Below are 26,635 nucleotides of genomic sequence, written 5' to 3'. Positions count from 1 at the left end.
GAATGTGCGTAACTACTTTGTAAAGTAAAGACTTCCCTGGTGGCTCAGACGGTAAAGCATCTCCCTACCATTCGGGAGATCTGAGTTCAATCCCTGGGTTGGGAAGATCTCCTGGAGAAGGAAATAGCAACCCACTCCAGTACTCTTGCCTGGAAAATCCTATGGACAGAGGAGCCTGGTAGGCTACAGTCCATGGGGTTGCAAAGAGTCAGACACAACTGAGCGACTTCACTCACTCACTGTGTAAAGTAAGATACTTTCCACAAGGGAGGACAACCTCAGAAGAGTCTTTTATTCTTTCATGTTCATCAGTAACCATGGATTCAGTACTAAAGGAGCACCCATCGACACAAATGATAAGACATGTTTCTTAAACAGAAGGAGATGGCATTCTAGTAGGATAAATAGACACACAAATAGAACATGATGTTATAGTATATTTGACAACCAACATAATCACATTATTGACAGCTTACCAAGTTCCTGTCACGGATCTAAGTGCCGTATGTTGATCGGTTGATCTTCACACAAAAGTAGGTATGCTTATTGTCTACATTTCACAAATGGCAGTCAGGACCAGAGAGGTTACTTGCTCAGTAAGGGTCACTCAGCTAAGATTAAAATCCAGGCAATTTGACTCCACATTCTTGGCCATTGTTCTAGAGAACGATAGAAGCATGGAAGAGAAATCCATAAGCCAGCTTAAATGAGGCCAGGGAAGACTGATTCTTCTATTCTACCATTCATTATGTCCTCTCAAAGTCCCAAGGGAACATAAAGATAGCTTATAGAATCTTACACCAAATTCATAGTACTTACCAGATTGTATACCATCTAGAGTTTAAGCTCAAAAGAGTAAACTTTTCCCCCAAAGTTTACATAGCTTACATTTCCTATTTAAATTACTATATTTTTTCCAATCCCCTCTATTCCCGTAAATACCAAACCTCATTATATGCTTCCAGGGTCTTTATCAGGAACAGTATCAACTTTACAAGGAAGCTTCTAATGCTTGTTTTTGGGGTACCACCTGGGGCTCCCAGAGGTTTATGCTATCTAATACCTTTTGGGTCGCACCATGAAAATTCCTGGCTGGATTTATGTACAGCTGCTAATTCATTATATATAAGTTCCTGTGTTCTGTTTGCAAAATGAAGAAACTAGAATTGTATTTCTCATTCAAATTACTGTAAGTTTTCCAGCTTCCTCTTAACTCAGACCCCTCCATCCTCATAACCATCACGGACATTAGATTGGCAAATAACAAAAATGGGAGAGTTGTGAAAAATTGTAACTCTAATGATTTTGTTAAAAACCTCATCAAAAATAGGTGGTGAGAAAGTCAAATGAGAGTGCAGAATTCGTGGAGAAGGAAGTCCAGGATGAGGAGATGTGTGTCAGTTAAGACAGCCTCTGTCTGCCTATCAGAACCCAACTAGAACAACATAAGCAAATAAAGGATATTCTCTTGTAACGTAACCAATCCTGTCAGGCTGCTCCTTTTCTCCTGTTCTGCTGTTGCACTTGCAAGATTACTGGTGTACTTGCAGGTATCAAGCCATGTTCATGACAACAATAAGGGAAAAGGGTGAATGCAGCCACCTCTGTCCCCTTTGAAAGCTTTTCCTAAGAACCACACTCTGAAACTTCGGTTTAAATCTCATTGGCCAAATTTGTGTCACATAGTCTCTGCTAGCTGCAAGGGAATCGGGGCTTGTCAGTGCATTAACTCAGCACAGGGCACCCCTGACAAGCAGTGTTTTGATGAGGGCATGCATATTGGCTTGATAGCTAGCAGTTCTGCAACGTTATTCTAAAATTTTCCAATTAAAAAAAAAAGGAACAGAGGCCAGTCAAAATAAATTTTTAAACCCTAGGAAATGCAGCTAATTGAATAAATCTGAGCCTGATTTTATCTAAGTAATTTCCTTTCAAGTCCCTTAGATAATCCATGGCCCTAAATCTCATGAGATGAACAGGAGTTAGACAGGTTTGGAGAGGGCAGAGAGAGTACAAAGCATTCCCAGTTAAGTCACTGACATGTGAAACATTTTGTGTGGGAAATTACAATCCATTCCCAGAGAATAAATGGCAAAGTAAAGAGTATTAGGAAGGTTACTGGCCCAATTCATGGAAGGCTTGTATGGATGCTTTAAAAACATGTTTATCTGAGGCTAGGAGGGACTAGGGCCAGACTTACATTTTGGATAACTTATATTTAGTGACTAGGTGTGGGATGGGACCAAAATGATGGAGCAGAAGGTAAAGATAAAAGTGATGAGACAACTGTGTTAATACAGATGGAAGCCGTTGAGGACCTGGCCTAGGGGATGCCAGACAGCACACAAATACGAAGAGATATTTCTTTGAGTGTCAGGTGAGACTTCTTAGAGGAAGCAGGTTTTGATAACTGACAGTTAACTTTCTTTTATGCCTCTGTCCTCTGTCTGCAGAGTCTCAGGCATTCTTACCTCATAGATTTTGTAGGAATGTATGAGACATAGATTATTCACTAATTATACATGCCCATGCAACTTGTCCTGCTGTTCGTATGTAAAATGATTTAAAATGTGTTTAGCAAAAGCGAAAGTGAAGTCACTCAGTCGTGTCCGACTCTTTGTGACCCCGTGGACTGTAGCCTACCAAGCTCCTCTGTCCATGGGATTCTCCAGGCAAGAATACTGGAGGGAGTTGCCATTTCCTTCTCCAGGGGATCTTCCGGACCCAGGGAACGAACCCGGGTTTCCTGCATTGGAGGCAGACGCTTTAACCTCTGAGCCACCAGAAAAAGCTGAGGATTTGAAATATATTTTAAAGGTAGGAAAGACCTCTATCAAGGTACTTGTATTCTCAAAAGCAGTTGTTCTCCAACTCTGAGTATCTAGGGAGCTGGGTAAAACCGCAGATGCGGAGGTCCACCTTCAGACCTAGTAGATCAGAAGCCAAAAGTTAGGACTTAGGGATGGGTAATAAAATAAATTCCACCAGCTATTCTAATACCAAACTTTGGTCAACAGCATGTTGGGCCTGATAGGACATGAGCAGTATCCCAGCAGCAGATATACTGATAGGAAGAAGGGCATGAGAGCCAAGAATATTCAGTTATGAGACAAGAGATGAAAATACAGGCAGAAAGGGCATCAATCCTGCAAAAAAGTCAGCAGCGTGGCACTTGGCTGCAAGGCATGGAGGACTCGCAGTAGGCAGGTGGGAAAGTGGAAGGGTCCGGGGAATGGCTGGCCTAGGGAGCCTCCCGGGGCTCCAGGCAAGGCCTCTTTGTCGGAGGAGGAAAGCTACATGGCAGTAACCCAAATGATAATATCCAAAGGAAAACGACTCCACACTTTGAAGGCAAATTCATAGCTAGACTTTTTGTTGGAAACAGAATTCCTCTGTATATAAGGTAAATGATATGCTAAGCTATTTGATTAAAAAAGGAATTTAGAGATTACATAGGTTGGTAAGTAGAGGGAATTGCATTCCCTCATCCTCAAAATAGACTAAAGGAATATCTGAACAGCTCTGATGGGGAAACTGAAAATCCCTACAATTGAATGCTCTCATTCCTTACTCATTGTTTTCCTTAGAAATCACTGATCACATGCCTATTGGTTTTGCGGCTACTCTGCATTGTGTCTGATGTCAACCATTTGTTTTGTGCACATCTGACAGGAAGTTTCATAAAGTAGGGTAGAAGCTTTTGCAACAGCAGTTGCCATTTTTCCCTGGGAAACATAAAAGTGTTGCCTTTAAACAACCAGCCTCCAATGAGGGGTGTGTGTGGTGGCCGTGCACATGCGTCCTGTTCCCCCGAGGCCATATGAGTAACTTGCAAAGACTCTTGTGTTTAAAGGCTTTCTCCTAGTGTCCTCCTGAGTCAGAACACATCTAGTATGTTTGTGTTGACACTTCCAGGCGAACTCTTCTGCTTTGGATTAGTCAAAAACCATAAACAGTCAATAAAGCTCAGAACGGTGTCAAACATGGGGTGTGTGGGTCATCACAGCCCTCCATGCCTGGAGTGGCCTCCTAAGAAAGCCAGCGTTAATCGAGCTACCAGCAGTCACTTCTGAGTACCCAGGGGTGGTCTGAGTGATACCCCTCCCTGCATGTCAGCTGTAAGCACTCTCCTTCCATTTCGTGAACACAGATTCTACGAGCACAGGAGGAGTTCTGTGGTGCTCAACTTACCTGGCCTTGAGGTGTTCCCTGGGGACCTTCTGGTGTCAGCTGGAGCTGCGGACTACCTGTGCCATCCACTTCTGCTGCTGAATTCAGGTCCTGTCCGTTCAACTTTTATTACATGCCTGCTATGAGATGGATGTTACAATAAGCAGAGGATATTTACAGAACATTTAATGACTACGAGAACATGGGCACTACCAAGTTAGATATCTCAGCAACTAGGACAAGCATCAGCCGTGAATTATGGGAACCATCTGAATCAGGCATCCCACTTACAGAGATGGATAAGTTATGGACCTTCCTCAAAAGGTCCTCTTGTCAAATAATATACCCCATGTCCAGGACCTGGAACAGGCACACCAAGTGACGGTCAGCCTCCGGGAGCAAAGTGCCCTCTCTGGGCTGCTGGGCAGCATCCCTGCCATTGCTGTAACCCACCCCCTGCTCCCGGCTGCCAGCCTCACACCAGTGTCTCCAACGAGGGTGGCACTACGTGGAGACAAAGGACCTGGTAACAGAAGATTACTGTTAGAGCAGATTAGAGAGAGGCGGCCTTAAGGGTGAATCTTCTGCATTTGAAGTCAATTGTGGAAAAAAAGAACAGTTGCGGTGTTCAGGACACACTCCCATGGTCCCGATGGTAGCCATTCAGAGCTAAAAGGAGACTTGAAGATTATCATTCACCCTGGTAGTTTTTAAACTGCCTTTGTTCTGAGCAGAGCCCTTTTTTACAGAAGAATAATTACTTGGAAATCCAGTCTGCAAAACAGACCCAGTTGGAGTTTCAGTGCTTGAAAATGGGGTGAGTCCCAAAGACTCACCTCCCAGGCATTCCCCTGAAGCCAGGGGCCACCTGTGGCAGCATACTTGGGAAACCACCCAGCTCTTTCCTCATTCCCTTGTGTGCCTAGTGAGACCCAGAAAGGAAAGGTGACCTAGTCGTGGTGTCTGCTGGTCTGTGTCAGAGGAATGGGATTCAGACTCTTAACTGAATGCTCTCCACCAGCCTGCACCAACCACCTGTTGTACAGGCAGCCTTATGTGTGGAACTCAGCCATAAGTGAATAAAGTATAAATAACATTCGTATAGCCCTTCAATCTTTATAGAGCCCTTTCACATATACTGTCTTAGAAGACACAACAATCCAAGTGACCATCTGTCTCACAGGATACGGCCACCCAAATGAACACACAAAAAGGGAATCAGTGGACCCAAGGGACTCAAGGCCAGGCCCCTTGACGTTAAAGCTAGTTCTAACCACAGTGTAGCCTTAGGAGTTAGACCATGTTCTGTAATGCTTTGCAAATGCTCTAAACTGGGTAACAGCTAAAGCAGTACTTCCCAGATGAAGAGCTTCAGCGTTGTCTGAAAAATTCGGGGGTCCCACGTCAGACTTTCTGAACTAGAAACTCTGGGAATGGGGCCTAGCAGTATGCTTTTTAATAAGCCCCCCAGGTGCTTCTTTTGCCAGCTAAAGGTTGAGAGCCACTATGCTGAGGAACAGGTCGCAATTGCTGCCTGATATTCTTTGTTCTTTGCTAGGCAGGTGTGCCTAGCATCCCCGGAATGCCACATAATGAAAGATATGCAGCATTCTTCATATCCCTCCATGCCCTCATCTCCAGGAGTTTAGAACAGAGTCCTCATGTTCCCAAACCGTGGTCTCATGTGGTGCTTCTCCAGAGACCCCAATTATCGAAGTTCAATTTGGACATCATAATTCACCCCCAGACATTTGAAGGCTGAGAGTGGTAAAGCAGATTTGTTTCTAAGGGAGGTTCCACCTAATCTCCCCTTTAAAAAGATCAATAAGTCCTGGGTATTCTTTGGAAGGAATGATGCTAAAGCTGAAACTCCAGTACTTTGGCCACCTCATGCGAAGGGCTGACTCATTGGAAAAGACTCTGATGCTGGGAGGGATTGGGGGCAGGAGGAAAAGGGGACGACCGAGGATGAGATGGCTGGATGGCATCACTGACTCGATGGACGTGAGTTTGAGTGAACTCCGGGAGTTGGTGATGGACAGGGAGGCCTGGCGTGCTGCAATTCATGGGGTCGCAAAAAGTCAGACATGACTGAGCGACTGAACTGAACTGAAGGCAGTCAGAATGAGCAAAATAATTGGTTGGATTCCAGGGTTCCAGTGGGAAAAGTCCCTCAAGCACACTCTTTTGGTAAATGCTTTCATCTGATGGAAGTGTTACTATTATGCAGAATCTCCTGATGAATTAGTAGAAACAGAGACAAACCTTTCAGACATCCATTTTGTGTGTGGAATTATCAGAACATGTCACCTAAACTTGAGAGATGACTCCCAGCTTTTTCTGGGTTGCATTAAAAATTAATGAAAATGACATAAAAATCAAGAATCCACAATCTAATATCTTCATTTCCTGATCATCAAAAGAATATATTACTGAATGACTTCTCAATTTGAGGCGACTCCTAAGGACTATGTGGATGATGTCCAGTAGAGGCAGTAAGCCCCTGATCTAAAGATTGATGATATGTTGATGTCCCCCTATTTCAGGAGTCTGCACTCATCCACAGCTGGGGATTATATGCTAGGGTGGTTTCCAGTGTTAAAATGAAGCCCTTTCAGCCCCAGAGTCCTATAACTCTGTCTGAAATTAAGTATGCAGCATTTTATTGCATTTTATAGATTTCTCCTTGAACGGTAGGGGGAAAAGAGGCTGAAACAGGACAGTATCACCAGAAGGTAGAATAGAACACCAGCCTTTCAGTTGTAGCATCATTTCATTCACTCAGCTGCATAAATATTCATTCTGTGCATTCTCAAGAGAAGGAGAATTAAAGCAGGAAAAATTCTGTTTGGCTCCTTTGGAAAAGCGGGTTTTGTAAAGCACTGCCTTGATCTGTCACTAGTTCTTCAAAGTACTAACATATCTTCTCTAATTTCTTCACCCACCAGAATCCAAAAAGCCAAGGTGGCCTTTCTCCAAGAGAGGAGTGGTGAGTATTGAGCAATTGTCATTTTTGCTTTAATTAAGCCTCCAGTAGCTGGGAAATGAAGGAAAGTCTGAAAAGCCTCTTCATCATACTTTATCTTCTTGTGACAGCAGATGGCGCATGAAGTTTAAATTATATCATCACATTTGTAGTAGTGGATACAGAACTTGCCAAACGATGCCACTTGGTGCAGTAATACAGTGCTAATTGCCAGTGGTTAATGAGCTCTGCAAGAAAACAAAGCAGTCCTAATATCGTGCGTGATGCCTTACAGCTCCAAGTTTATAACTTCGACACAGTGTAGGAAACAGCTCACTTGACGGAGAAAACTTGCACAAGCGTATGCCCCAGTTTGCAGTCGGTGTCGAGCATATTGGGAACATTGAAAAATTAATGAGATATTACAGAAACAGATTCTACAGACACATTCTATTTCTGGGAAAGCCAGTTGGATTAATCCTAGTGGGTTTTCTTTTAATTCCTGATGCCCTCAATTATTGAAGAGTTATAAATTGAGAATCAGCAGTGCCTGATTTTTTTCCTGCCTAGGACGTGAGCTGGCCACAGTGAAACCTTCCCTGCCAACTTGCTAAGGACAGAGGGAAGGAGGGTTCCTCACTCCTGGAGTGAGGAGGAAGGAAAGGAATTGACTGTGTTCACCCCACAACACCTACACACCACAGCCAGCAGCACCAGGAGGGCCTTGTGAGTAGTTACTGCACCTCTTTGTGTTAAAAAGCAAAAAAACATCTGCTCACATGGCCTCTCCAGTCAGTTTGCCATCAGTTGCTCATATATGCATCAGTTGGATGCATATACCTTGCCTTTTTTTTTAAGTACCAAAGCTAAGTTAAAGGCTCTCTGAGATTTCAATCCCAGCTGCTCCACTTACTGCTCTGTGACCTTGGCCAAATGAATTCATTTCCCTCAGCTCCAAGTCCTTCCCTGTTTAAGAAAGAAAAAAAAAAAAAAAAAAAGCAGATGACAATAGTACCGGCCTCATAGGGTGGTTGTGACAAATAAATAATGCATCTGAAGTGTATCCCAGCACTGGGTGCATCTGCAAAAAAATCAGCATTGGCCATATTTTTGAGAGTATCATTTGTAACCAGGGTTTGGAACACTACTTGTTCTCATAATCAAGTATATGAGTGACTTTCACATTATTTTTTCAAGGGGAAAAAGTTTGTGTGATTGTCTTAATCACTTTGGGCCGCTGTAAAATACCACAGGCCAGGTGGCTGAAACTGCTAATATTTATTTCTCACATCTCTGGAGGCTGGGAAGTCCCAGATCGGAGTGCCACATGGTTAGGTTCTGGTGAGAGTTCTTTTCCTGGCTTCCAGATGGCCTGCTCCACTGTGTCTTCACATGTGGAGAGAGAGCTCTGGTGTCTCCTCCTCTTCTTATAAGGATACTAATGTCATCGTGAGGGCCCTACCCTCAGGGCCTCATCTAAACCTCATTACCTCCCAACAGTTTCACCTGCAGATACCACTGAGGGGTTTGGGCTTTAAATATATGAATATTAGGGGAACAGAAACATTCAGTCCATAGGGACACAGTCTAAACATCACAAGTTGAAAATCATAAACTATTAGTAAAACTGTAATTTGTCACCAGGGCTGTTGCTCACCAGTCATTCTCATTTTGCCCCTCTTTAGGGATGTGATATGACTGTTTTCCTGGCAGGTCTGCGGCAGGGCCTGTGGTGCTGCCTCTCCTGGGATCCTTGCTTCTTTAAATGAAAACAGAGTCAGTTGTCAGTCAGGTCTGGAGTCTCAGCATGCATGCATGCAGTCGTGTCTGACTCTTTGCGATCTCCTGGACTGTAGCCCACCAGACTCCTCTGTCTATAGGATTCTCTGGGCAGGGATACTGCAGTGGGTTATCATTTCCTTCTCTAAGGTGAGAGGAAGGGGCATCTCCCATCAGCTCTCCTGAGGGCTCCTCCAGAGCAGCTAGATTGTGCTTTCAGAAGGAAAGACTTAACTAAGGAAGGGATATACCTACAAGTTTTTATGATGCATCTGTTTTTTTCTCATAAAGTAATTTGTTCCACATGTATTGGATAGCTGTATGTGCCAAATGCTGGACTAGGTACATATGATGCCAAGATGCTCATTCTCAGCTTACAACTGAGAAGGTCAGACTGACATGTAAATTTGCAAAAAATTAGATAAATGGCTTGTACAGTGTTGGAGGTGGGTAGGCAGAGGTGGAGATACACGAAGAACAATCAGTGAAATGACAAAATGTTTCAGCAAATGTTCTCAGTCAGTAATGGAGGGAAATTCGTTTCTTAAAGGCCCAGTTTTAAAGGGACACAATATCTGGTCTCCTTAAAAATTAGTGTTTACTCCTCCATCTTTTTAGCCTTTTTTATTGAGCAATTCATATCAATATAAATGATAATCCACATCAATATCACACACTACCATATTGTAATATATTTCCCCAATCTATCACGGCTATTTCCTTTCATTACCTTTCTTCTTCCTTTCTTCCCAACCATCAGTAACAACATTTGTAATAAAAGCAAGCACATATATAATTTTTTACCATGTTATAAGGTAGTGTTTCTGTTTACATATTCCTGTTTAGGTATTTCATAGTTTACATATGTTAGCTCATTAATTCTCACAACAAACCAACAAAGTAGATAACATTATCACCCCCATTTTGCAAATGGGGAAACTGAGGTTCAGAGAGGTTTGAATAGCTTGCCTAAGATCACACAGCTCGTAAGTCACAGTGGAGATGTGTCTGAGCAGCCCCAGGCAGTGTGTGGCTCTGAATCCGTTTTAGCCCCAGTATCAAACTGCTGCTCCAGCTGTGGGGTCCATGACCAGACCTGGGTACCCCTCCCCCCTCCTCCTCATCACAGCTCTCAAAGATCTCTTCTCTCCTCACCAATTCAAGTCAACCACTAGAAGATCCACATATTCACATACAGTCACCTCTCTGTGTCTGTAGGTTCTGTATCCTTGAATTCAACCAATTGCAAATAAAAAATATTTGAAAAAAAAAAAATTCCAGAAATTTCCAAAAAGCAAAACTTGAATTTTCCATGCAGAAACAACAGTATACATACTATTTACATTGTGTTAGGTAAAAGTAGTCTAGTGGGCTTCCCTTGTGGCTCAGTTGGTAAAGAATCTGCCTGCAATGCAGGAGATCTGGGTTCAATCCCTGGGCTGGGAAGATCCCCTGGAGAAGGGAAAGGCTACCCACTCCAGTATTCTGGCCTGAAGAATTCCATGGACTGTATAGTCCATGGGGTCAGAAAGAGTCAGACACAACTGAGCGACTTTCACTTTAGAGATGATTTAAAGTATATGAGAAGATGTGTGTAGACTGTATGAAAATACATTTTATATAAGGGACTTTAGCATCTGTGCATTTTGGTATCTGAAGAGGTCCTAGAACCATTCCGCCTAGGGACTGAGGGCTGATTATATACCAGTTTATTCCAGTTCCATATCACCAGTGTTTACTACAAACTTTCATTCCACCTACCTCTTAGTTATTTTTTAACTGGAGGAAAATTGCTTTACGATATTGTGATGGTTTCTGTACTACAAGGCTAATCAGCCATAATTGTGCATATACCTCCTACCTCCTGAGCCTCCCTCCCCTCCCCTGGCCCCACCCCTCTAGATCATCACAGACCGTCTGCCTGGGTTACCTGTGTTATGTAGCAGCTTCTCACCAGATACCGATTTTAAACATGGTAGTCTATATGTGTCTGAGCTGCTTTCCCCATTCGTTCTGCTCTCTCCTTCCCCCACTGTGTCCGCAAGTCAACTATCTGTATCTGCATCTCCATTCTTGCCTGCCAATAGGTTCATCAATACCATTTTTCTAGATTCCATGTATATGTGTTAATATACGATATTTTTTTCTCCTTCTGACTTCACTCTGTGTAACAGGCTCTAGGTTCATCCATCTCACTAAAACTGACCCAGATTTGTTTCCTTTTTATGACTAATATTCCATTGTGTATATGTACCACATCTTCTTTATCCATTCATCTGTCAGTGGACATCTAGGTTGCTTCTCTGCCCTACCTATTATAAATAGTGCTGCTGTGAACTTTGGGGTACATGTCTTTTTCAGTTATGGTTTTCTCAGAGTATATGCCCAGTAGTGGGATTGCTGGGTCATATAGTAGTTTTATTCCTAGTTTTTTAAGAAATTTCTATGCCGTTCTCCATACGTCAATATGAAATCTCCCATACTGTTACATATAGTGGCTGTATCAATTTACTTTCCCACCAGCAGTGCAAGAGGGTTCTTCTTCTTGCACATCCTTTCTAGCATTTACTGTTTGTAGATTTTTGGATGATGGCTGTTCTGATTGGTGTGAGGTAGTGTTGATTTGCATTTCTGTAGTAATTAGTGATATTCCGTGTCTCCATGTATCTATTGGCCATCTGTATGTCTTCTTTGGAGAGATGTCTGTTAAGGCCTTCTGCCTGTTTTTGATTGGGCTGTTTTTTGTTTTGTTTTTTTTTTCCTGATATTGTGCTGTATGAGCTGCTTATATATTTTGGAGATTAATCCTTTGTAAGTTATTTCATATACCATTATTTTCTCCCATTCTGAATTCTCTAGTGCTCAGTCGTGTCCAAATCTTGGTGACCCCGTTGATCGTAGCCTGCCAAGCTCTTCTGTCTGTGGGATTCCCCAGACAAAAATACTGGAATGGGTTGCCATTTCCTTCTCTCGTCTTGAGGGTTGTCTTTTAATCTTGTCTATTGTTTCCCTTGCTGTGCAAAAGCTTTTAAGTTTCGTTAGGTTCCATTTGTTTTTGTTTTTCTTTCTGTTACTCAAGAAGGTAGGTCAAAGGGAATCTTCCTGTGATTTATGTCAAAGAGTGTACTACCTGTGTTTTCCTCTAAGAGCGGTATAGTTTCTGGCCTTACATTTAAGTCCTTAATCCATTTCCAGTTTATTTTTGTGTAAGGTGTTAGGAAGTGTTCTATTTTCATTCTTTTACGTGTATCTGTCCAGTCTTCCCAGCACCACTTACTGAAGAGGCTGTCTTTCCCCCATTATATATTCTTACCTCTTTAGTCAAAGATCAGGTGCCCATAGGTGCATGGGTTTATCTCTGGGCTGTCTGTCTTGTTCCATTGATCTATATTTCTGTTTTTGTGCCAGTACCATACTGTCTTGATGACTGTAGCTTCATAGTATCATCTGAAGCCAGGAAGATTGATTCCTCTAGTTTTGTTTTTTCTCTCTCAAGATTGCTTTAGCTATTCAGGGTCTTTCATGTTTCCTCACAGACTGAAATTTATTGTTCTAGTTCTGTGAAAAATACCATTGGTTGTTTGAGAACAATTGCATTGAATCTGTACATTGCTTTGGATAGTATAATCATTTTTGCAATATTGATTCTTCCAATCCAAGACCATGGTGTATCTCTCCATCTGTGTCATGTTTAATTTCTTTCCTCAGTGTATTATAGTTCTCTGCAATAGAGGTCTTTTGTCTCTTTAGATAGGTTTATTCCTAGATACTTTGGAGAAGGCAATGGCACCCCACTCCAGTACTCTTGCCTGAAAAATCCCGTGGACAGAGGAGCCTGGTAGGCTCCAGTCCATGGGGTCACTAAGAGTCGGGCACGACTGAGCGACTTCACTTTCACTTTTCACTTTCATACACTGGAGAAGGAAATGGCAACCCACTCCAGTATTCTTGCTTGGAGAATCCCAGGGATAGGAGCCTGGTGGGCTGCCATCTATGGGGTCGCAGAGTCAGACATGACTGAAGCGACTTAGCAGCAGCAGCATTCCTAGATATTTTACTCTTTTTGTTATAATGGGATTGTTTCCTTAATTTCCCTTTCTGATTGTTCATCATTAGTGTATAGGAATGCAAAGGATTTCTGTGTATTAATTTATATCCTGCAGCTTTACTGTATTCATCGATTAGCTCTAATAATTTTCTCATGGCATCTTTAGGGCTTTCTATGTATAGTATCATGTTATCTGAAAACAGTGAGAGTTTACTTTTTCTTTTCCAGTCTGCATTCCTTTTCTTTCCTTTTCTTTGGTTGCTGTGGCTAGGACTTCCAAAACTATGTTGAATAGAAATGGTTAGAGTGGGCGCCCTTGTCTTATTCCTGTTCTTAGAGTTAATGCTTTCAGTTTTTCATGACTGAGAATAATGTTTTCTGTGAGTTTGTTGTTTATGGCCTTTATTATGTTGAGGTATGTTACTTCTGTGCCTACTTTCTGGAGAGTTTTAATCATAAATGACAAAATTTTGAATTTTTGAATTTTGAATGATAAAAAGTGTTGAATTTTATCGAAAGCTTTCTCTGCATCTATTGAGATGATCATATGGTTTTTATCTTTCAGTTTGTTAATATGGTGTATCACATTGATGTGCCTTTTTCTATTTCCAGTTTTATTGATTTGAGTCTTCTTTTTTTCTTGATGAGTCTGGCTAATAGTTTGTCGATTATTTTTGTCTTCTCAAAGAACCAGCTTTTAGTTTTATTGATCTTTGCTGTTATCTCTTTCTTTTTCACTTATTTCTGCTCTGATCTTTATGATGTCTTTCCTTCTACTACCTTTGGGAGCTTTGTTCTCTTTCTAGTTGCTTTAGCTGTAAGATTAGATTTTTTTTTCTTTTTTGGTGTTTCTCTTGTTTCTTGAGGTAGGCTTGTATTGCTGTAAACTTCCCACTCAGCACTGCTTTTACTGCAACCCATAGGTTTTGAGCTGTCATGCTTTCCCTTTGTCATTCCTCTTTGATTTCTTCAGTGACCTCTTGGTTATTGAAAAGCATACTGTTTAGCCTCCAGGTGTTTGTGTTTTTTAGTTTGTTTTTTTCCCCCTGTAGTTGATAAATACAGCCTCACAGCATTGTGGTCAGAAAAGATGCTTGAAATGATTCCAATTTTTTTTAAATTTACCAAGGCTTTATTTATGACCCAAGATGTGATCCATCCTGGAGAATGTTCCATGTGTACTTGGGAAAAAAGTGAAATCTACTGTTATGGATTGAAATGCCCTGTAGATAGCAATTAGGTTCAACTGGTCCAGTATATCATTTAAAGCTTGTGTTTCCTTATTAATTTTCTCTCTGGATGATCTGTTCATTTGGTGTGAGTGGGGTGTTAAAGTTCCCCACTGTCATTGTGTTACTGTCGATTTCCCCTTTAATAATTGTTAGCATTTGCCTTATGTATTGAGGTGCTCCTATGTTGGGTGCATATATATTTATAATTTTTATGTCTTATTCAATTGATCCCTTGATCATTATGTAGTATCCTTCTTATACCTTGTAATGGTCTTTGTTTTGAAATCTATTTTATCTGATATGAGTATTGCTACTCCCTCTTTCTTTCAATTTCTCTTTGCATGGAATACCTTTTTCCAGTCTCTCACTTTCAGTCTGTACATGTCCCTAAGTCTAAAGTGGGTCCCTTGTAGACAGAATATATAGGGGTCTAGTTTTTGTATCCATTCAGCCAGTCTATATCTTTTGGTTGAAGCATTTAGTCCATTTTCGTTTAAGGTAATTATTGATATGGAGAAGGCAATGGCACCCCACTCCAGTACTCTTGCCTGGAAAATCCCATGGATGGAGGAGCCTGGTGGGCTGCAGTCCATGGGATCGCTAAGAGTCAGACACAACTGAGCGAGTTCACTTTCACTTTTCACTTTCCTGCATTGGAGAAGGAAATGGCAACCCACTCCAGTGTTCTTGCCTGAAGAATCCCAGGGACGGCGGAGCCTGGTGGGCTGCCGTCTCTGGGGTCGCACAGAGTCAGACACGACTGAAGCAACTTAGCAGCAGCAGCATGATCCTATTACCTTTTACTATTCTGTTTTGGGTTTGTTTTTATAGGCTTTTTGTTTCTCTTGTGTTTCCTGTCTAGAGAAGCTCCAGATTTATTGTAAAGCTAATTTGGTGGTGCTGAATTCTCTTAATTTTTGCTTATCTGTAAAGCTTTTGATTTTTTCTTTAAAACTGAATGAGATCCTTGCTGGATACAGTAATCTTGGTTGTAAGTTTTTTCCTTTCATCATTTTCAGTATATCCTGCCATTCCCTTATGAGCTGCAGAATTTCTGTTGCAAGATCAGCTGTTAGCCTTATGGGGATCCCCTTATATTTTATTTTTTGCTTTTACCTTGCTGCTTTTAATATTTTTTGTATTTGACTATCATTAGTTTGATTAATATGTCTTAGCATATTTCTCTTTGAGTTCATTCTGTATGGGACTCTCTGGACTTGGGTGGCTACTTCCTTTCCCATGTTAGCCCATGTTAGGGAAGTTTTCAACTATAGTTTCCTCAAATATTTTCTCAGATCCTTTGTTTTCCTCTTTTTTTTTCTGTTGTTGTTGTTCATTTGCTCAGTCTTGTGACCCCATGGACTGCAGCAGGCCAGGCTTCCCTGTCTTTCACCATCTCCCAGAGCTTGCATAAACTCATGTCCATTGAGTCAGTGATGTCATCCAACCATCTCATCCTCTGTCGTCCCCTTCTCCTCCTGCCTTCAATCTTTCCCAGCATCAGGGTCTTTTCTAATGAGTCAGCTCTTCCCATCAGGTGGCAAAGTATTGGAACTTCAGCTTCAGCATCAGTCCTTCCGTGAACATTCAGGACTGAATTCCTTTAGGATGGACTGGTTGGATCTCCTTGCAGTCCAACGGACTCTCAAGAGTCTTCTCTAACACCACAATTCAAAAGCATCAATTCTTTATCACTCAGCCTTCTTTATGGTCCAACTGTCAACATCCATACATGACTGTTGGAAAAACCATAGCTTTGACTATACCAATCTTTGTTGGCAAAGTAATGTCTCTGCTTTTTAATATGCTGTCTAGGTTTGTCATAGCTTTCCTTCCAAGGAGAAAACATCTTTTAATTTCATTGTTGCAGTGATTTTGGAGCCCAAGAAAATAGTCTGTCACTGCTTTCATTGTTTCCCCATCTATTTGCCATGAACTGATGGGACAGGATGCCATGATCTTAGTTTTTTGAATGTTGAGTTTTAAGCCAGCTTTTTCACTCTCCTCTTTCACTTTCATCAACGGGTTCTTGAGTTCCTCTTCTCTTTTTACTTATTAGGGTAGTATCATCTGCATATCTGAGGTTGTTGATACTTCTCCCAGCAATCTTAGTTCCAACTTGAGCTTCATCCAGCTTGGCATTTTGCATGATGTACTCTGCATATAAGTTAAATAAGCAGGGTGACAATATACAGCCTTGACGTACTCCTTTCCCAATTTGGAACCAGTCTGTTGTTCCATGTCCAGTTCTAACTGTTGCTTCTTGACCTGCATACAGATTTCTCAGGTGGAAGGTCAGGTGGTCTGGTATTTTGATCTTTTGAAGAAGTTTCCACAGTTTGTTGTGATCCACACAGTCAAAGGCTATGATAGTTAATAAAGCAGAAGTATATGTTTTTCTGAAAGTCCCTTGCTTTTTCTATGATCTAGTGGATGTAGGCAATTTGATACCTGATTCTTATGCCTTTTCTAAATCCAGCCTGTGTATCTGGAAGTTCTCAGTTCACATACTGTTGAAGCCTAGCTTGAAGGATTTTGAGCAGTACATTACTAGCATGTGAAATAAGCACAATTGTGCAGTAGTTTGACATTGTCCTTCTTTGGAATTGGAATGAACACTGACCTTTCCAGCCCTATGGCCACTGCTGAGTTTTCCAAATTTGCTGGTGTATTGAGTGTAGCACTCTAATAGCATCATCTTTTAGCATTTGAAATAACTCAGCTGGAATTCAATTACCTCCACTAGCTTTGTTTCTAGTAAAGCTTCCTAAAGCCTACTTCACTTCACACTCTAGGATGTCTGGCTCTAAGTGAGTGACCACGCCATCATGGTTATCTGGGTCATTAAGACCTTTTTTGTATGGTTCTTTGGTGTATTCTTGGCCCTTGATATCTTCTGCTTCTGTTAGTTCCATCCCATTTCTGTCCTTTATTGTGCCCATCTTTGCATGAAATGTTCCCTTGGTATCTCTAATTTCTTGAGATCTCTGGTCTTTCCCATTCTATTGTTTTCCCCCTCTTTGCATTGTTCCCTTAAGAAGACTTTCTTGTTGTTCTTCTCATTGGAGGTCCTTGTTAAACATTTCTTATATCTTCTTGATCCATGCCTTCATTCTGTTTATCTGTGCCTCCATCTTATTTTCAAGATTTGGGGTCATCTTTACTATCATTACTCTGAATTCTTTTTCTGTTTCCCCTTCGTTTGTTTGGTCTTGTGGGTTTTTACCAGGTTCCTTCATCTGCTGCCTCTTTCTCTGTCTTTTTATTTTGTGTAGTTTGCTCTGTTTGGAGTCTCCTTTCTGCAGGCGGGAAGGTCACAGTTCCTATTTGTGGAACCTGCCCCCAGTGGGTGGCATTGGACCAGGGCCTTGTGAAGGTTTCCTGATTGAGGGGACTTGTACCTGTGATCTGGTGGATGGAACTGAATCTTGTCTCTGAAGGGCAGTGTTTTGTCCAGCAGTGTGTTTGGGGGGTCTCTGGGCTTGGTGTGGCTTTTGGCAGCCTGTCTGCTAATGGGCAGGATTATGTTCCTATTTTGCTGAAGGCTTGGCTTGAGGCATCTGGCACTGAAGCTTACTGGCTTTTGAGTGGGACCTGGTCTTAGTGTTGAGATAAAGGCCTTCTGGGTTCTCTGGGGAGTTCTCTGGGGAGAACTCTTGCCAAATAATGTCTCATGGAGTTGGGGATTCTCTGATGGTCCAAAGTCCTGGACCAGTCCAAAGTCCAGGTCTTCCAACTTGGAGATTGAAGCATGACCCCTTACTGTAGCACCAAGACTTCACAGGCCACACAGAAGACAAAACTCCAAGACAGTTGGTGAAAGCAACACTCACCAATCAAGAACACCCAAAGAAACTCACAGACTTATAAAGAGAAGAGAGAAAATAGAGAAAAAAAAAAATAAAAGCAGGAATCAAAAACAAAGAGAGCAGTCAAGCCAATAAAGAAATCTATAAATGAAAATGAATACTAAAAGCTTGACTAGCAAAAAGACAAAATCAGAGATATGGGGAAAATGCAGTATAACTAAAGAGTACTGTAAAAGGGGAAAGGTAAGTTTATTTAAAAATAAGATGCTTTTTAAAAAGGAAAAAGTTAAAAAGTAAAAATTAAAGGAATAATAAAGAACAACATTACAAAAGGAGAGAGTGGTATAGGAAGAATGTCCTCCTGAGTCCTCCATTGTCCTCTCCACACAGTGTTTACCAGACAGTCTGCCTACTCAGAAAGTCCTCCAGTATTTTTAGGAAAGTCTCTGAACCTGCTGTGGATGCTGTGAGGTCAGCTCAGATTCAGATCTGGCCTTATTCTCCCCTGTGTTTCCTCCCCAAATCCACAATTGCCCCCAAAGTACAGAGTCTCAAGCTAATTGCAGAGATTTAATCTCCTGCACCTATGGCTACAGGAGGGAATCCCCCTCCTCTTTTTTATTCACACAGCCCCTGGTGCTCCACTTTGGTTTGGGGCCCACCTCTGTTTGTAGGCCACCCTCAAGTATCTTCCCCACCTAGACCAGAGGGGACAGAAGTAGCAGCTCATTAAGACTCGCTTGCTCAGTCGGGCTGGGAAGAAGAAGGCCTTTGGAAGCCTCAGATGGGGAGTGCCCACGGCAGCCTATGGGAAGTTTCCACAGTCTGAGGTGGGTCGTGCCCTCTCTCAGAGGGATTGGCTCCGGGTCTTGTGTCTCTCCATAGAACTAAGTTGCATAGGCTCCCAGGAAGGTATGGGTTGTAACCTGTGCAGGCTCACAGCCTGATGACAGCTGCTACCTCTAGCGTTGGGACCATTCCAGCAGTATTTTGTCCCCTGCCTCAGGCCGCCTTCTTGGCTTTGGCAGTGGCCAGTTGGCTTGCCTTCCCCACTCTGGGATGATAAACTGCAGTTGCGTCTAGTTCTGCCGCTGGTGCTCACTGACATAGGTGGTGGCTTTGGCCAGGCATATCTACCTCTTGTTCAGTCACTAAGTTGTGTCTGACTCTTTGCCACCCCATTAACTGCAGCACACAAGGCTTTCCTGTCCTTCACTGTCTCCCATAGTTTGCTCAAACTCATGTTCTTTGAGTCAGTAATGCCATCTAACCATCTCATCCTCTGTCACCCCCTTCTCCTCTTGGCCTCAATCTTTCCCAGCATCAGGGTCTTTTCCAGTGAGATGGCTTTCCACATCAAGTAGCCAAAGTATTGGAGCTTCAGCATCAGTCCTTCCAATGAATATTCATGGTTGATTTTCTGTAGGATTGACTGGTTGGATCTCCTTGCTGTCCAAGGGACTCTCAAGTGTCTTCTCCAGCACCACAATTCGAAAGCATCAGTTCTTGGGTGCTCAGCCTTCTTTATGGTCCAATTCTCACATCCATATATGAGTACTAGAAAAACCATAGCTTTGACCATATGGACTTGTGTCAGCCAAGTGATGTCTCTGCATTTGAATATGCTATCTAGATTCGTCATAGCTTTTCTTCCAAGGAGCAACCATGTTTTAATTTCATGGTTGCAGTCACCATCTGCAATAATTTTGGAGCCCAAGCCCTGTCTTTCACTGTTGCCATTGTTTCCTCATCTATTTGCCATGAAGTGATGGGACCGGATGCCATTATCTTAGTTTTTTTGAATGTTAAATTTCAAGCCAGTTTTTCACTCTCCTCTTTCACCCTCATCAAGAGGTTCTTGAGTTCCTCTTCAGTTTCTGCCATTAGAGTGGTATCATCTGCATATCTGAGGTTGTTGATATTTCTCCCAGCAGTCTTTATTCCAGTTTGAGCTTCATCCAGCCTGGCATTTTGCATGATGTACTCTGCTTATAAGCTAAATAACCATATCCAATTCTAACTGTTGCTTCCTGTCCTGCATACAAGTTTCTCAGGAGGCAGATTAGATGGTCTGCTATTTCCATCTCTAAGACTTTTCCATGGTTTGTTGTAATCTACACAAGCAAAGGCTGTAGCATAGCCAATGAAGCAGAAGTAGATTTTTTTTTTGGAATTCCTTTGCTTTATCTACGATCCAACAAATGTTGGTAAATTGATCTCTGGTTCTTATGCCTTTTATAAATCCAGGTTGTACTTCAGGAAGGTCTTGGTTCATGTATTGTTGAAGTCTAGCCTGAAGGATTTTGAGTGTTACTTTGCTAGCTAGCAAGTGAAATGGGTGCAACTGTATGGTAGTTTGAACATTCTTTGGCATTGCCCTTCTTTGGGATTGGAATGAAGAGTGACCTTTTCCAGTCCTTTGGCCATTGCTGAGTTTCCCAAATTTGTGGCATACTGAGCACAGCACTTTAACAGCATCATCTTTTAGGATTTGAAATAGCCCAGTTGAAATTCCATCACCTCCACTGTCTTTGTTCGTTGTAATGCTTCCTAAGGCCCATTTGACGTCACACTCTAGGATATCTGGCTGTAGGGAAGTGATTACACCATCATGGTTATCTGGGTCATTAAGACCTTTTTTGTACAGTTCTTCTGTATATATCTCTCTCAGGGGTTGGGCATCTCACAGCTTTGCTCATCCCACCTGTATCATTTTTGAAGGTGAGTTCCTGCAATCCACCAGCACAGGGAGTTAGAGGCTCCCTGCTGCAACAATCTCTTGCCTCTCTGAGAGTCGCAGTCTTTTACCTGGACTGCCTCAGCTGTGTCATACTAGCCTTCTCAGAATATCTTCAGAGCAGTCAACACTGGTGCTCTTCCTGGGGTCCTGCTCCTGAAGCCTGAGCACCCAGCCCCCACTAGCAGCAGTGGGCATGAGTGCAAGCCACTTCTCAGCCGGGAAGTACTGTTTGGTTAGGAACTCTGGTGAATTCTCTCTGTTTTGCCTTCTGAGTACCTGTTACTTTGTTCCCCTCTAAGGTTCCAAAACTCTCCCTTTTCCTCACCCATGAGGGGGTTTCTGAATGTGCTGGAACTTTTCCTCCTTCACAATTCCCTCCCCAGGATGCTGGTCCCTGTCCCGAAATCCTTTTTTTTTTTTTTTTTAATGTTTATCTTTTGCCCTGCCTCATTCTGAGAAGATTGGCTTGCCTTTTTGGAAGTCAAGGATCTCCTGCCAGCATTCAGAATGTATTCTGTATGAGTTGATCCACATGCAGATGTATTTTTGATGTATTTGTGGGGAGGAAGTTGATCTCCCTGTCTATTCCTCCACCATCTTGAAAGTCCCCCCACCTCTTAGTTATTAAATTCGAGCCCTGAGAATTAACCTTGACTTATTTTCTTTATCTTCTGTATTCTCTCAAATACCTTTGACATTTCATTGCCTCTCCACCAGAAGCCAGTGCCATCATAGTGGAAGGAGCACAGCTTCCAGCAATGGGTCTGTAACTCTAAATAGTTAATGTTTCCTTTGAGAGGACTGTCCCTTCCCTTCTCACTATCATATCCACCAAGCACTTTGGTCAGGAGGTTGGGCAGATCCTTGGAAAGCCACAGTGAGTGTTCTTCAAGGTAGACGGCTGGCGCCCACTTGCCCCATGTCCGATGCGTCTTCCATTGCCTCAGCTTCCTTATTTCCCAACTGACGGCTGATTTTTAATTTACACAACATGCAGTCACTATGGTTTCAGACATCAACAAAAGGCACATGTCCCAATTGCTGTAGGAGGTCCCCAGCCAGCTCCAAGATTTCTCTGCTACTATGAAGTTAATAAGTCTCTAATAAGTTTCTTGTTTTGGTGCCATAACCCTAGCAGATAATTCAGCCATGGTCCTTTAGCACTTTCTGAAATTATTACAGGGCTGTCTTTCCGACACACAGGGAGCTGCATCCCCACAATAGCAGATAAGCCTTCCTTCTCTGGCTCCTTTACCTAAAGTTGAATGATGTCTGCCAAACTGCTTAGATCCACGCCAGCATCATGCACCCTGAAGCAATACAGCAAGTTAAAATGTGTTTGTGATAAACGTTTATCTGAAAGGCAGCCAAGTTGACTTTAGAGAGCCTCACATTGTTATTTGATAGCTTCTTCCTGGTTTAGTTGCTAAAATGAACTCTTAAAATGAGTAATTCATGATGTTGCAAGAGAATAGTGAATGAGTCAGAAAAATTAAAAAGTCACAATACAGTAAGTTTCAAAAGGATAAATGAATGTGATACTATTAAAAATTAATTATAAATACAATAAGAAAAGTGTTTTCAATAATTACCTGGGGGTGGGGGGAGCCAGTGGAGATTGCAGGTAACTTTGCTTTTCTTTGTGGTTTTGTTTCTCAGGTTTTCTGCAGCAACCATATATTACTTTTGAACCTGATTCTTTTAACTAATATTATTTAAAATAAAAATTATAACAAAAATAAGTAGGTGTTCCAATCTAAGGAAACTAGAGTTTCTAGCATATCCTGGTATTCTCCAGCTGAGAATTACTGTATTGGGAAGTTCCTTTAATACTCTGGACTTTATTTAGTCATCTGCTAAATGAGGGGTTGAGCTAAGATCCCCAAGGCCCCTTCTGATGGTAAAGTCCATCAGAAAAGTTCGACTCTGAAGGACTAACTTTTGCAGGGTGCACACTAGACAGAAATCCATCTAATTGCTATATGGCTCTTCTGCTTTTATGGCGCCGGCTTTTTTTTTTTTAATTAGTAAAATGAGAGGTTTGGATCAGCCATGTTCACCAGCCTTTCTCCTCCATGTCTGATCTTCTGAACTCCTGTGGGTCAGACTCTGGCTCAGAAATGGCTTTTCACCTGTTGGTGGTTCATAGACAAAATGCGCAGCCTGATCTCCTGCATGTGGGACCGTGAAACAAAGATGCTGAGGCTGCCAGAGGCATATCACTAAAAGAATTCAAGTTTGAAAATCCTGTTCTTACAATCTCTTAGCAGGGCAAAGACAAGAACAAGCATATATCTGATCTGGAAGACTGCCTGTCCTCTTTGAAGATTACAGACTTCAGGGACTATGAGTTCCACACCCTGAAGGTATCTCCTGATTTGCTTTCTGTGTGGCTTCTTTTTTTTGTTTTCGTCAGTATTATAAGATATCAGATTATTGCATTGTTCATAATAATAGCAAAGTGCAGGAGAGAAGCCCAGACCGGGGTAGGAGGAGGTCTGCTCTCTCTAAAGCACATTGAAACCTTGGGGAAGTCATTTTATCTTAAATAAAGTAATGGACATGAGAGTACTTTGTAGACCAAGAAGTCCTACACAAATGTTAATAGTTGTTACAATTCTTCCCCTCACTGGGCCTTCATTTCCTCATTTGAAAAATAAGCTGGTTTTTATAAGACAATTTCTGATGGTCTCTTTAAACTCTCATTTCATGATTCTTCAGTAGTTAATTTCAGCAACTGTTACTAGTGGAACCTGGATCAGATTTCCCAGTTGTGGGTTTGGGATTCTTTTTAAACTGTAAATAACATGTCCATCCCATGCATGGGAAGAATTGATATCCCAAACTCGTGCAGAGAGGACTGTGGTTTGGGTAACTCTGCCCAGAGGGATGGGCTTCCTGGTGACTCAGACAGTAAAAAGTCTGCCTGCAATGCAGGAGACCCAGGTTCAATCCCTGGGTCAGGAAGATCAATCCCTGAGTTGAAAAGATCGCCTGAAGAAGGGAATGTCTGCCCACTCCAATTGGAGAATTCCATGGTCCTATGAACCTGGTAGACTGCAGTCCATGGGATCCCAAAAGGTCAGACAGGACTGAGCAACTAACACTTACACTTTTTCACTTTCATCCAGAGGGGCATCTTGGGGCTTGCAATGGGAAATCATGATTTGGGAGATTGCTTCTTTCTGCTGCACTACAAGTCCAAGAAAGGACAACAGGTCAACCCATCAGGGTGGAAACGTTTTGTTCTCTCTTTTTCCTCCCACATACAGGATAAGACCTGGAATGAAGTCATGGAAATGCATCAGAAACTTCCTACTAATCAATTAGACTTGAGAAAGCAACAAGAGGCTGTGTGGGAACTCTTCACAAGTGAATGCACTTATTTTTTGGACCATTTATTAGTTCTTAAGATGGTAATGCTGGCTTTAATTTTTGTTAGATGGAAAACATTGGTTCTTCGGGGACTTATTCCTTTTTTCCATGCTGAAGAAAGGTGGGTGGCTCCCCTCTTTCAGGGGATCTTAAGGAAATTTTATTTATCTTTGGTTATCTGCAACTTGGGTTCTCTTCATTCTTTTCTTAAATATAGACTCTGAGGATTGGGTGAGACCTTCTCAGTAAACTAGTCCAGCTGCCCATGTGATGCCTGAATCTCTTCTGCCTGATTCGCACCCTATGTTTACGTACTGTTCAAGTCAGGAAGCTCACAACCACCCTCAAGGCAGCCATTCCATCTCTGGTCAGCTTGCTCTTTGGGCTCTTTCACTCCCTTATGATCAGTGCCAGACGTGGAGCCAGTGCTCAGCTATGGAGCCACAGTCATAGATTTCCAGGACAACCATCCATATGTAACACAAGGGGCTTGGATTATACAGTGTGTTCAGGATGCCTGTCATGAAAATGGTGCCCCTGAAGTTGTACAGTGCACTGGTCCTGATCTGGGGAGGCTCTAAGCAGAGAACCTGTAGAAGAACCACAGGGCAAGGGATAGGAAGGGAGAAAATGCCTTCTAAGACCACAGTGGAGGATGGACCACATTGCTCCCAAGGTTGCCTCTGCCTATCAGTTCAGTTCCGTTCAGTCGCTCAGTCGTGTCCGACTCCTTGCGACCCCATGAATCACAGCACGCCAGGCCTCCCTGTCCATCACCAATTCCCGGAGTTCACTCAAACTCAACCTCCATCGAGTCCATGATGCCATCCAGCCATCTCATCCTGGGTCATCCCCTTCTCCTCCTGCCCCCAATCCCTCCCAGCATCAGAGTCTTTTCCAATGAGTCAGCTCTTTGCATGAGGTGGCCAAAGTACTAGAGTTTCAGCTTTAGCAACATTCCTTCCAAAGAACACCCAGGGCTGATCTCCTTTATTATTTTTTTTTCCTTTTCCTTTTACTTTATTTTACTTTACAATACTGTATTGGTTTTGCCATACATCAACATGAATCTGCCATGGGTGTACCTGAGTTCCCAATCCTGAACCCCCCTCCCACCTCCCTCCCCATACCATCTCTCTGGATTATCCCAGTGCACCAGCCCCAAGCACCAGCCCTAGAATGGACTGGTTGGATCTCCTTGCAGTCCAAGGGACTCTCAAGAGTCTTCTCCACACCACAGTTCAAAAGCATCAATTCTTCGGCGCTCAGCCTTCTTCACAGTCCAACTCACATCCATACATGACCACTGGAAAAACCATAGCCTTGACTAGATGGACCTTTGTTGGCAAAGTAATGTCTCTGCTTTTGAAAATGCCACCTGGGTTGGTCATAACTTTCCTTCCAAGGAGTAAGCATCCTTTAATTTCATGGCTGCAGTCACCATCTGCAGTGATTTTGGAGCCCCCCAAAATAAAGTCTGACACTGTTTCCCCATCTATTTCCCATGAAGTGATGGGGCCAGATGCCGTGATCTTCATTTTCTGAATGTTGAGCTTTAAGCCAACTTTTTCACTCTTCTCTTTCACTTTCATCAAGAGGCTTTTGAGTTCCTCTTCACTTTCTGCCATAAGGGTGGCGTCATCTGCATATCTGAGGTTATTGATATTTCTCCCGGCCTCTGCCCAGAAGCACTTTTAAATCCTGGCATCTCTCATACCCAGGAAAAGGCACTGTGTTGGGAGACATGAGTTCAAGTCGTAGGTCTGCCTCTGACTTGCCTTGAGAACTTAAGAAAGTCTAGTCTTCATTTCATAAAACAGAAGATTCTTTCTGTCAAGGTCCAGATAGTAAATATTTGGGGCTTTGCCAACCTTGTGGTCTTTATTGCAACTACTCAGGACTCTTCTGTTGCAGTACAAAAGAAGCTGTAGATAATTTGTAAAGAAATGTGTGTGGCTGTGTTAAAATGATATCTTATTTACAAAGATGGGTAGCAGACCTGATTTATCCCACAGCATGTCTTTTGTTATTCCTGTTCTAAGCTACAAGAGGGATGACAATACCATAAGATGTGATCATTGTGATGACCAAATTAATTTCCTTTGAGAAATCTCAAGTGCTATACAAATGTTAGTTATTTACTGTAAGTAATGTTTATTGTGTCAGTCATTGCTAAGTACTTTACCAGCAAAATGTAAACAGCAAAGGCACTTACAAGGTAAAACTTGGAGATTGTTTCAGTTAGGATACAGAAAACTAGTTAAGTAAGACTGTATGTTACTGACCCATGTAACCATAAAGCCCAGAGGTGAGAGAGAATACAAAGTTGGCTTGATCAAGGGACTCAAAATCAAGGACGGAATTTCTTTTCGTCTCTCATCCCTGCCTTCCATGGTCTGAGCTTCATCCTATGGCCAGCTTCTGTTATAGTGACAGAGTGGCTGTTGTCCTGGAGGCTATGGAGAGAGTAAGAAATAGAAAGGGGAGGGAGGGAGAGAAAGAGGCAGAAATCATTTC

At 42.3% G+C, this 26,635-nt stretch overlaps 1 protein-coding gene across 1 annotated transcript in view; it reads left to right on the top strand.

Moving 5' to 3' along the window:
* PLEKHG7 (pleckstrin homology and RhoGEF domain containing G7) overlaps window positions 1–26,635 on the top strand; it is a 79,886-nt gene that overhangs the window by 13,080 nt on the left and 40,171 nt on the right. Inside the window, exons 3-6 of the mRNA XM_040234420.1 lie at window positions 4,151–4,278; window positions 7,119–7,159; window positions 23,011–23,109; window positions 24,016–24,159. Of these exons, the coding sequence (XP_040090354.1) occupies window positions 4,151–4,278; window positions 7,119–7,159; window positions 23,011–23,109; window positions 24,016–24,159 (412 nt within the window). The remainder of the gene's footprint in view (window positions 1–4,150; window positions 4,279–7,118; window positions 7,160–23,010; window positions 23,110–24,015; window positions 24,160–26,635) is intronic.

The sequence above is a fragment of the Oryx dammah genome, unplaced genomic scaffold (genome assembly GCF_014754425.2).
Source record: "Oryx dammah isolate SB20612 unplaced genomic scaffold, SCBI_Odam_1.1 HiC_scaffold_29, whole genome shotgun sequence".
Classification (NCBI taxonomy): domain Eukaryota; kingdom Metazoa; phylum Chordata; class Mammalia; order Artiodactyla; family Bovidae; genus Oryx; species Oryx dammah.
The sequence above is the reverse complement of the archived record's forward strand: the minus strand, read 5'-3'. Positions and strand labels throughout refer to the sequence as shown.